The sequence below is a fragment of the Abramis brama genome (assembly GCF_963993115.1).
Source record: "Abramis brama genome assembly, chromosome: 3".
NCBI classification, from domain to species: Eukaryota; Metazoa; Chordata; class Actinopteri; order Cypriniformes; family Leuciscidae; genus Abramis; species Abramis brama.
This window is the reverse complement of record NC_139965.1, coordinates 25,649,551-25,660,762: the sequence shown is the minus strand read 5'-3', so window position 1 is coordinate 25,660,762 and position 11,212 is coordinate 25,649,551. Positions and strand designations below refer to the sequence as shown.

At 39.2% G+C, this 11,212-nt stretch overlaps 1 protein-coding gene across 2 annotated transcripts; it reads left to right on the top strand.

Moving 5' to 3' along the window:
• The first annotated feature begins 3,835 nt into the window (after positions 1–3,835).
• Positions 3,836–11,102, top strand: cilp (cartilage intermediate layer protein, nucleotide pyrophosphohydrolase). 2 transcript variants are annotated; one of them, XM_084109773.1, is made up of 9 exons: positions 3,836–3,953; positions 5,073–5,227; positions 5,869–5,931; positions 6,029–6,298; positions 6,606–6,782; positions 6,925–7,239; positions 7,766–7,874; positions 8,186–8,343; positions 8,473–11,102. In XM_084109773.1, the coding sequence occupies exons 2-9, from the start codon at positions 5,161–5,163 to the stop codon at positions 10,827–10,829; spliced, it is 3,516 nt and encodes a 1,171-aa protein (XP_083965899.1). In that variant the 5' UTR covers positions 3,836–3,953; positions 5,073–5,160; the 3' UTR covers positions 10,830–11,102. The 2 variants fall into 2 exon arrangements, with proteins under 2 accessions (XP_083965899.1, XP_083965900.1); XM_084109774.1 differs by having other exon boundaries at positions 3,866–3,953; positions 5,104–5,227.
• Positions 11,103–11,212: the final 110 nt, after the last annotated feature.

The following is an 11,212-nucleotide window of genomic DNA, read 5'->3' as shown; positions in this document are numbered from 1 at the left end:
TTATTTATAAGGTTAATAAGGTTTCCCATGCTCGTGGAAATATCATGGTATTTTAAAATTGTGTTTACCAGTCATAGAAAAGTCATAATTTCTATAGTGAATTGACATGTTTGTTTGTGTTTTTTACTTATGTTTTGCCTTAAAATAAAGTAAAACCTTCTTGCAAGCCTTATTAATGTTTAATGCATTATGGAATTTTTTTTATAGTTCAGAAAATAGTCTGAATGATTCAATAGTGAAATGGACTGAATCAACACGATTTTTTTTTACAAATGTTTATCCAGTAATAACAAATGACTGGAAAGGTTATTGAAAAGCCATGGAAATTCATTAATTCGTCAGAAAGAGGGAGGACACTGATGCATACTGATGTTCAGGAAGAAATGACATATTCTTGGAGCTCAAATAAAAAGGTGATTCAAAAGGCACCCTTTGACTCTTCAAAGCAATTCAAGTGTGTGATTTTATTCCCTTATATGAAGACAGGAAGATTTGAAGCATATTTTCCTTGAAATTTATCCTTTTTCAGAGGCTGAGTCTGAATGAACAAATGGATGTTAGAAAGTTGGAAGATTTCATCTCCTCTGTATGGTCTAAGCACGTCTCATCCATCTTGCAGGTCTGCCACATGTTTTCAATCTCATGGACCATTCTGCATGTCTTTGTGTTTTACAGCTGCAGGGCAGGTTCATGCTGAAAAGCGCTCATTGCTTTTGCCTCAGGTCATGTGCTTGTGTGTAAATGTTGAACATGTCCTTTAAACGTTTATATGGCTATGTGTTTGATCTTTGGAATATTTCATACACTCCCAAGCAAATCTGGAACAAAACTTAAATGCCGGCCCTACTTATCTGAAACAGAGAAAAAAGACACAAGACAATGTCCAACAAATCTGTTTAATATGTTATTGATGCAGGCTCAACCGATTCTGATTTCCCCCTCACAGTGAATCATGCCACTTCAGGGAATGTGTGCATCCTTCTGAATGGCAAGAGGAAAGAGGTTAACGTGTTCTTCCTGGGGTCCAGGCCCCTTAATGACCCTACCAGAAGCTGCTCTGCATACTTTCACTGGTGTAGTCATTAAGTCAAGCTTCCTCAAGAACCCCAGTCCCATATGATTCAGTTTGGGTCCAGACCCACTGAGTTTAGCCATCACATGTAGCCTATCTGACGGTCACGATTAGTTTTGCCTGGATAGCCACAATAAAACGTCTGGAACAGAGACCTTAAACAACACTAATGAAAACTGTTTGACCAGACACATTGCACTACTACAAGAAGCGCAACGGAAGCTTTGATAAAGTCCAGTCTAAAAAGAGGGGTCTTTGAATACTCGACTTTACCATGACTTAAATGATAAAACAATCTTTACCCAAATTACAGAAACTTGGTTTGAACTGAAATTAGTCCATTCACTTTTCACACAAATGTGTTCTTACTGAGGTATTGACGTGTGCCATTACTTGTCTTGAGTCTTTGCCTGTTGCTAGGCAACTGGCAAACCTTGTGTGTTTGTCTGGTTTTGTTTGTCTTTCCAGTTTGTCTCCGTGAGCCCACCCTTCAGGTCCTGTCCTGCTCAATTAGAGAGAAATAAGTTGTTTGAAGAGCAGCAGTCCACTTTAAATGGCCTCTTAAAGAAACCTCACAAGATTACAGTGCAGTACAGCTATTAAACTGCTGCTGATGAGAAGAACTGTACTGTACAGTGCGTGTTCTGCATAAACAAATTCCATGATTTTTTTTTTCTTTTTTTTTTTCACATAAACATGGTAGTACCATGATATTCTTTGCAGTATCTTGTAGTGCAGTACATGATGATCTTTCAGTGCCATGGTATTGACATTTGGCACCACACCACCACTGTAGTGCCATAGTTATTTTAGTAAGTGATGAAAGATGAGAAAAAGAATGTGTGTGTGTGTGTAAATTGTGTGCGTTTGAGGGTTGATTGTGGTTGTGCTCTTCATAGGGAACAACAAGAACCTCTAACCCTCAAATTCATAATAGTGTCTTCATTGTTACTGAATTGTGAACACTGGGACACTAACTTCTTCCTGTTTTTATACTGTTCTAATGACCTCACACTCTAACAAATTGCCTCAAGACAGGACGTTCATGCGACATTTCGTGTCCAGAAAACCTGAGGTAAGATTTTAATTGGTGCTGTCTACTTTTCCATTCATGCATGCTGGGCCTAAATGTTGCCTGTGAAAAAGGAACTGTAAGCCATTATGTATCAGGAAGTTGAAAATGGATTTCAGCCATTTCTGTGTTCCGATCTGTTTCACAACCGTACTCTAGTGATGAATATTATCCTGCTTGTGATTATCTGTAGCTGAGTCACAGCCATCACCACCATAAAACAGCACTAACACTATTGCTCAAGTGAAATGTCTTGAATACTAATAATGGAATAATTCTTCAGACAGAGAAAAATAAAAGACCACAAATCAGTGTGGCCTTGAGCCACAGGTAACATGAGACAAGGTAATGAAGGTCATCTCAATTCCAGAGATACGAGTATACAGAGACATTCATTATGACGTTGATGAACATATTTTTACAATATGCTCCATGTCCCAGAACATCTGGTGTTTCTTAATTCGAACAACTAAGCCAGCATGGCAACGGCATCACAAACATTCATGCGTCCCATTATGCCCTAGACAAGAACGTTTTTCTTTTTTTCTTTTTTTAAACAATGACCTTTGAATTTTGAAACAGTAAGTTAAAATGGCTTTATATTATGAGACTAAAGTCCCATAAAAAAAACAACTTGTCTGTGCGACTGACTTTGAAATGACTGTCCATTCTGATATATCTTACGTTAATATACAAAAAGTGCTTTGAATTGAGTATTTGCGTATGTAGAGAGTAAATTAGGCATTTAAAGCTTATCCTCAAGAAGCAGTTAGTAAATATTGAATTTCAACAGGGCCAATGGACTGAAACTGTGTTGTTTTAAACCATACAAACTTGTCCATTGCTCTGTTTAAAGTTTGATTTAATAATAAAGTCAGATTTAATTTAAGTAGGTGAGATATGAATGTGAGATCTTAAAAGACCTTGATGCAAGAAGTAACACTTTCTTTTATCTAAAGCAAGACCTGATATTTACCATATTGCTATATTTTAGGCATATTTTGCTCTGACTTCCCATTGACCCTAGGGTCTGTTATTTCTTACAGTTTTCAATCAGACAGTTTTATGTTCTGCTGATATGGTGGATTTGTTCTGCAGCATCTGACATCATGACTGAAAAGCCACAGTGTATTGCTGTTGGCTCTTTAGTGTTACAAATCACTCATATTGTTTATCAACACATTCAGAGGGACAGATGGGAAAGAACATGCTAATGTCTTTGAGAAAGAGTCACATAATGGCTTTCATGTGTTTGAAATGCATGGATTTCATTCTTGAATGGCTTTCTTGTGAATGTTGCATAACTAAACATACTCACAGCAACGAATATCTCACCACAGTGCTGATACAACTGCAAATCATTATGGGGAAAAAACACTGTGTGTGTGTTTGTGTTTTTGTCTCTGTCTACTTGCAACCATATCTGAATACTTTGTCACAGGATTATTTTTTTGCTACTATAGGACATATAAAAACATATAAAAACAACTGACATCTATCAATTCATTTCACTTTCATTTCTTTAAGAAAATTGTTCCAGGATAGCCCTGACTGTGAAATCCAGCCCTTTCCTCGACTGTACAGGAGCAGTAGATAGTGCTAGCCTGGACCATGATGTTATTTCATGGCAGAGAGCCGAATCTATGGCTCAGGGCTGAGCTATATAAGTACTGAACACAGACCTGGACTTCACATTCACTCTCTCTCTCTCCTTCTCACTTCAACTATTTAGCAACTGCTCTGTAAATACATCACAGAAGCAAGCAGGAGTACAAGAGCTTTCAATTTCACAGAGAAACATTTGCTTTGGTAAGGTATCATTTTCTCAGATTTTTAGCTTTCTTTTCTGTAACCACATTTTGAGGATTTGGATTCAGACACTAATGCTTTCGAAATTGTTTACAGTGGAAAGTAATTTCCGTACTGTTTTTATTGGTCATATGGATGTTTGAGAAAAAAATATCTGTTCAGTCATGAATTTGGATGTTGTTGCTATTTCTTTCTTTTTTTTCTGTAATAATGTACAAATTATTTTATCTACATATCAGTTACAAAAGCTGTCACTAGGGTGGTACCCTTCAAAATGTACTAATAAGTACACTTTAGGTATAACATTTTATTTTAAGGTGTCATATTTGTTACATGTTACATGTACCTACTATAGTAATGACTAGTTATAAAGTAACAAACCATAACCTTAACCCTATAGTAAGTACATGTAGTTAATTAATACTACTTAGTACTTGTTTGTGTAAGTACACAGTAACAATGTCACCTTAAAATAAAGTGTAACCTGAAATGGTACTGCCCTGCCCTTGTGATAGCTTTTGCTTTTGAGTGTATTAGTCTGATTTTGACATCAAAACAAAATGTTGCATTTTTAAGTATACTATTAGTCTTTTTGTGTGTAGACTTTTAAAGCCTTAACAAATTCTAATATGGAGAGAAACTGTTAAAATTGACTGCATTTTGTTTTTCCATCCACAAATCTTTCTATGTGCATATCGGAATGTAGTTAGGTCTGAGTTTTCTGGCAGGATGTAAAAACAGTTGTGCATTCCCTTGACACACAGTGATGGCTCTCACAGATGTGATATTTGAGAGCAGCTTTACTTTAAGCTCTTTCTCTGCAGCTTCTATTTGTTTTAGCAGGAGTATTCATGATCTCCACTGTATTACTTCATCCTGTCTAAAGTCTTTTGGTTGTTTATGTAAAATGGAAAGTTTTTCAGTACACTAATTTTATCATTTTTCTTGGTCCGTTTGAATCTGGAAAGGTTGAAATTAGTTCATAATAAGCTAATAAAAAATAAAATAAAAAAGACACATGAGAATTTCCTGTATGATTTACTGAAGTGAAAATACTGTGGTCCATTTCCTTCTGTGCAATTTACTAATGGTCTTTATATTAATATCTGATTGGCATAGGATCTGTGTCTGGACTATTCTTGTGTTGAAGGAGCTGTGTGTGAGAGGGTCTTCACCAGAGGTCAGAGGTCATTAACAGGGAGCCAGGATGGGCTGCCTCTCAGCATGGACCTTTCTTCTGTTTCTGTTGGAAATTACAGGCACTTTTTCTCAAGGTTTGTTTTGGCAAAACTCCTGTGAACGTCATTTGAATCAGCACATTTCATACTTATTTGCTAATGCAAGTTATTGTTAATGCAGTCATCTGGCATGTTATTGCTTATGGCAGAAGCTGAAAGATTTCAACAGAATATTGACAGCTGGCTCTTAGAAACATGACTCTTCCAATACCCCAACCCCCAAACCTCTCTTCAGCAAACTCATTATTGCAGGAAAGGCAACATTGTTCTGGTGTCCCCATATATCCAGAAGCTGAGGTGTTTTTGCGAGCCAGCGGCAGAAAGACACCTGCTAGCAATTGGTTCTACTCTGTGTGTGAACCACTAGCGGAAATCTCTGTTGCACTCTGCATGTCAGGATAAAGAAAAGGGCTCTTAAATAATCTGAAAGGGGAACGAAAATAAGTAAATTTTCACTTCCATAGTTAGGCTCATGACAATAAGCCTTGATTAATCTACAATATGCTTTATTTTCTTTACCACATCAAAAGTAAGTTAAGCCCATCACTGGACTGCATCATAGAATTAATAGAACACGTTTTTTTCTCTCAAAACTTTGGCTGTCTTCGAATTAGCAAGGTAAAACTGAGATACTGTGCTAAGATTTTAAGAAATAAAGCTTTTGTTTCCTTTATTAGGGACATGGAGAAACATCATGGGGACATCATGGAGACCAAACCCAGCTGTGTACCATAATGAAGGTAGGTGTATATGTTTCTGACAATATATAGCCAATGAAATATTTCAAAAGGAGATCCAAATGGATGTTTAAAGCCATACAAATGTCATTTTCTTCAGATAATTACGAGTGGACCACATGGTTCAATGTAGATCACCCTGGAGGAAAAGGAGACTATGAGAACCTGAATGCCATTCGTTTTTATTATCGAGCGCGTGTATGTGAGTTTCCTCGAGCTCTAGAGGCACGCACTACCGAATGGATCCCAGCTCGCAGCACTGGGGAAAGAGTACATGCTGACCCGGTTGTAGGCTTCTGGTGTGTCAATGATGAACAGCCTGTTGGGAGGAACTGCTCAAACTATGCTGTACGCTTCCTATGTCCTAGAGGTAAGTAAATGCGGCTCTATAAGCCAACTACAACTATTCCCTGCTTTAAATGGAATAATGCTTCTAACAATCATTATAAATAAATACTGTAATGTTCAAAGTTTTATCGTGCACATTTTCTCTGATAATAATGGTGAGCAGATTATGTATTCAAATTAAATATAGAAAAGGTGGATTCTGCACAAATAATTATTCAGAAATCTGTTGTTTTAAGTTTACCATGAGTTAACATCACAGTTTTTGTAAGGTGATGACACCCTAGAAAATACATTGTAAATAAATGTATATTATCCCTCTTTCCATTCAGACATTGTTTCAGATAATGAAGAACTGATATGGGGTCCATGGTCAGACTGGAGTGTGTGTCCAGCCCAATGCAATCAGGTGGCAATACAGCATCGCTCTAGAAGCTGCAAATCCACTTCTAAACAATGCAATGGCCAAACGGTCGAGGCCAGGTCATGCCAAGGGCCACCTTGCCCACGTAATGCATTTACTCAGTTTCCTAAAGATTAAAAATGATAATTTTATTGTCATTTAGACAAGAAATCTTTGAATCTTTAAATCTTTATTGTCATCCTACCATTTGTTGTTAAAAAAAATCTCTTTCCCCTTTTTTTCATTAGGCTGTGATCTGCAGTGCATGATGGGCAAAGTAAACGATGAGTGTGATGGCTGCATGTGCCAGGATCATACAGTTTTAGGATCAGTCCGTAGTGCCGGGGGTCTCCCTGCACCTGGAGCTGCCATTCTCCGTGCTGGTTCCAGGGCAAAACTCCTCACCGTTACTGATCACAATGGGCACTTTCAGGTCCCTGGAATCTGCCCTGATGGCAACAGTACTCTGATGATCAAGCTGAATAATCATGCTCCACACCAAGTCACTGTGCCACCAAGCACCGAACGCACGTCCGTCCTCCTTTTGAAGCTAGAGAGAGCAAGTAATGATTACTTTAATGACCTTGAATGCATTTAACGTATTCTGTATTAGCATTAGAATACTACCTTAAGATTTTTTTATTTTTTTTGAAGATGTGCGTTTAATTTTTATTAAATGGTAAGTTTTATTTTTATTTATTTTTTACCCCACTAAAATAATGTATCTTTATACAAGCTAAAAAATAAATACAAGCTATAAGTATGCAGCTATTATGTAACTCCATAAATTCAAAAACACACTTTTGCTGGAAAACAATGGCATACAATGAAAAACATTACTGATTGGTTTGTAGTTTAACACATTTGTACTGATGCTTTCGAGATGATCACAATTCCTTTTTGCTATTTAGACAAAACCTCATCCATGTTAGCTAGCTATATAACATTATCTTGGTGAAAATTCTGCAGAATTTGCAACAATGTAGAATACATAACAGAAACCAATCATTGAAGTTCATCAAAGCAAAAAAAAAATGGATGTACAAGATCAATACATGTAACACAATCGTTTTTCGCTGTGTTCCTCAGAAAAACTGTATGTGCTGAAAAACCCTGAGAACAAGGCCAGAAGGGAAGGTCAGACAGCTGCCTTCTGTTGTAAGGTTGATGGGACACCTGAACCAAACCAGTATGAATGGTAAGATTATGCTTTCAGATATGAATTGATGTTCACTATAGAATTTCAGCAGAACATAAGGAGACCATGTTGCCCTTTAGATGGCATTAAATGAAAAAGTAGAGAATCACAAACAGCATCTAGTATCTAAAGTCAAAGCCCTCATGTCTTATGTTCCTTCAAAAGAATGTGACAGGTGTAAATGAAGACAGTTTAAACAAACCAGGTTAACATGAAGTTATTTCTTAGCTATTAAGAATTGGTCCCCACCCCATGACAACAGTTATCCTGAATGTGAAAACACAATCATAATCACTGTCGTAAATCTTTAGGTTCCACAATGGCACTCTGCTGGACAGGAGTCAATATCAGTATGACGAGACACTGGTTTTGAGGAATCTCAGTTTGGACCATATTGGAGAATACTACTGCAGAGCCAGTAATGAGAACGGAGCCATCAAATCCAAACCAGCCACCCTCACGGTTATTGGTGTGCCCTTATATCCTACTTTAACTATAGATATTTCAAATTAACCTAAAAGGTATCTATCAAAATACTTTACAAATAGTGTGATCTTATTTAGCTATTTATCTGTTTTCTATCTATTTCTGTGTTAAGGCCAAAAAGCACCGTCATGCAACCCTAAGCCTGATTCCCACCTGATCCGCCTACCACATGACTGCTTTCAAAACGAGACTAACTCTTTGTATTACGATGTGGGGAGATGCCCAACATCCACATGCACAGGGAAGCTGGATAACGGCATCAGATGCAAAGACTCAGTGTCTTACTGCTGTGGAATTTCAAACATGGAGGAGAAAGAGATTAAATGTCAGGGATATCAGTTGCCCATCATGGTAGTGACTCAGTGTGGTTGCAAAATATGTGTGGACACAAAAGCTATCATTCGTGGACGTGCTATTGCAGCAGACACTGATGAGCCCATGAGGTTTGGACACATTTACATGGATGGCACAAGAGTAAGTCGAACTGGATACAAAGGCACATTCTCAATCCAGGTACCAACAAACACAGAGCGTCTAGTCCTCACATTTGTGGACAACATGCAGAAGTTTGTGAACACCACAAAAGTTTTACCGTTCAATCCTAAAGGTGGAGCTGTGTTCTATGAGATCAAGTTATTGAGGAAAAAGCCAGCTGTGACCATCAGCTCAAGAGAAACTAATAAGCTAGATCTTGGTGAGGTAGAAGGCCAGGATCCCATTGCTGAGATTGAGATCCCACCCAATGCATTCTATAAAGAAAATGGAGAAGTGTTCATGGGAAATGTCAAAGCCAGTGTGACTTTCCTCGACCCCAGGGATGTATCAACAGCAGCGGCTGCCCAAAGTGATCTCAACTTCATTGGTGATGAAGGTGACACTCTGCCCTTGAGGACCTATGGAATGTTCTCAGTGGACTTTAGGGACGAAGAAGGAGGCGAGTCACTCAACGCCGGAGAGGTGAAAGTGCGTCTCGATGCAGCACAAGTGAAGATGCCCGAGCACTTAAAGACCATGAAATTATGGTCTCTTAATCCTGAGACAGGTTTGTGGGAGGAAGAGGGCCAGTTCCATGCTGAGAAGAAGCAAAGGGGGAAAAGAGAGGAGAGGACCTTTCTCATAGGTAACATGGAAATCCGTGAGAGGCGGCTATTTAACTTGGATGTACCTGAGAACAGGAGATGTTACGTGAAAGTGCGGGCTTTCCGTAGCGACCGGTACATGCCAAGTGAGCAAGTTGAAGGAGTCGTGATGACTTTAATAAATATGGAGCCCACACCAGGGTTTTCCACCAACCCTCGGGCTTGGGGTAGATTTGACAGTGTCATCACTGGCCCAAATGGTGCGTGCCTTCCAGCCTTCTGTGATGAACAGAAAGCAGATGCATATTCGGCCTCCGTCATGGCCAACCTTGGGGGAGAAGAGCTAGAGGCAGTAGCATCCTCTCCAAAGTTGAATCCTAACATAATTGGCGTCCCACAACCCTATTTGAATAAACTTAACTATAGACGTACGGACCACGACGATCGCAGAATAAAAAAGACAGCATTCAGCATGAATGTGGCCAAACCCCGGTCAAACACGGCTGAGGAGGCCAATGGTCCAGTTTATCCGTTTGACAAGCTTAAAGAGTGTGAGGAAGCTCCATTCAGCGCAGCTCACTTCCGTTTCTCGAGAGTTGAAGGAGATCGGTATGATTACAACACAGTGCCTTTCAATGAGGACGATCCTATGAGCTGGACTGAGGACTACTTGAGTTGGTGGCCAAAGCCCATGGAATACAGGGCCTGCTACATTAAAGTAAAACTCAACAGTCCCCATGAGATCAATGTTCGTTCTCGCAATATGGGAGGTACCCATCCAAAAACCGTTGGCCAACTGTATGGCATCCGTGACACCAGAAGCATCCGGGACATGGACCAGTCAACTGTTTCAGCTGTGTGTCTGGAGTTTAAGTGCAGTGGGATGCTCTACGATCAAGACAGAGTGGATCGGACCCTCGTGAAGGTAATGCCTCAGGGCAGCTGCAAGCGAGACAGTGTAAACAGCATGCTACAGGAATACTTGGTGAATCACCTTCCACTGGCTGTCAACAATGACACAAATGAGTTCACCATGCTTGCACCTCTGGACCCTCTGGGCCACAACTACGGTATCTATACTGTGACTGACCAAGACCCCCGGACAGCCAAAGAAATTGCACTTGGCCGTTGCTTTGATGGTACATCAGATGGCACCTCTCGAGTCATGAAGAGCAATGAAGGTGTGGCATTAACATTCACCTGTGGTGATAAAGAGGTCACTAGGCAGAGTATGTTCCAGCAGATGCAGAACTCACTGGGTCAAGCCACAGCTGGAAGTGCACGGCAGGGAAGAGGAAACCGGAGGCAGAGAGGCAGCTCAGCAGCACCTCGCAGCAGTAAGAGGAGGAGTACTCGTAATTCCTACACACGTGCCCAGACCATTGGTTGATATTCCAAGAACTTAAAAACTCTACATGAGACAAGACAGACCCAATCTCTATGGGGACTGCTCTTATGAGAGTTACTGGATTCAAGCCATTTTCAAACTTGACAGCAATAAGAAAATTACAGACGTACAGTATTTGAACAAGGCTAGGGCAAAGTCTTTTCAAATTTCTTCACTAATTTTAGGTTTGTTGATCACATTAACTGGCAAACAATTTTACAGATTTTATGAATTCACATTAGAGTGGATAATTTTTATTTTAATAATTCCTTTTTAATAATTTCACCTATTAAAAGCCTAACAAAACTAAAATCATTTTTTTAAGCAAAGCAACTCCAAAGGAATGTGTGCTTCATGTAATTTTTCATTTACATATTGTCTACTCA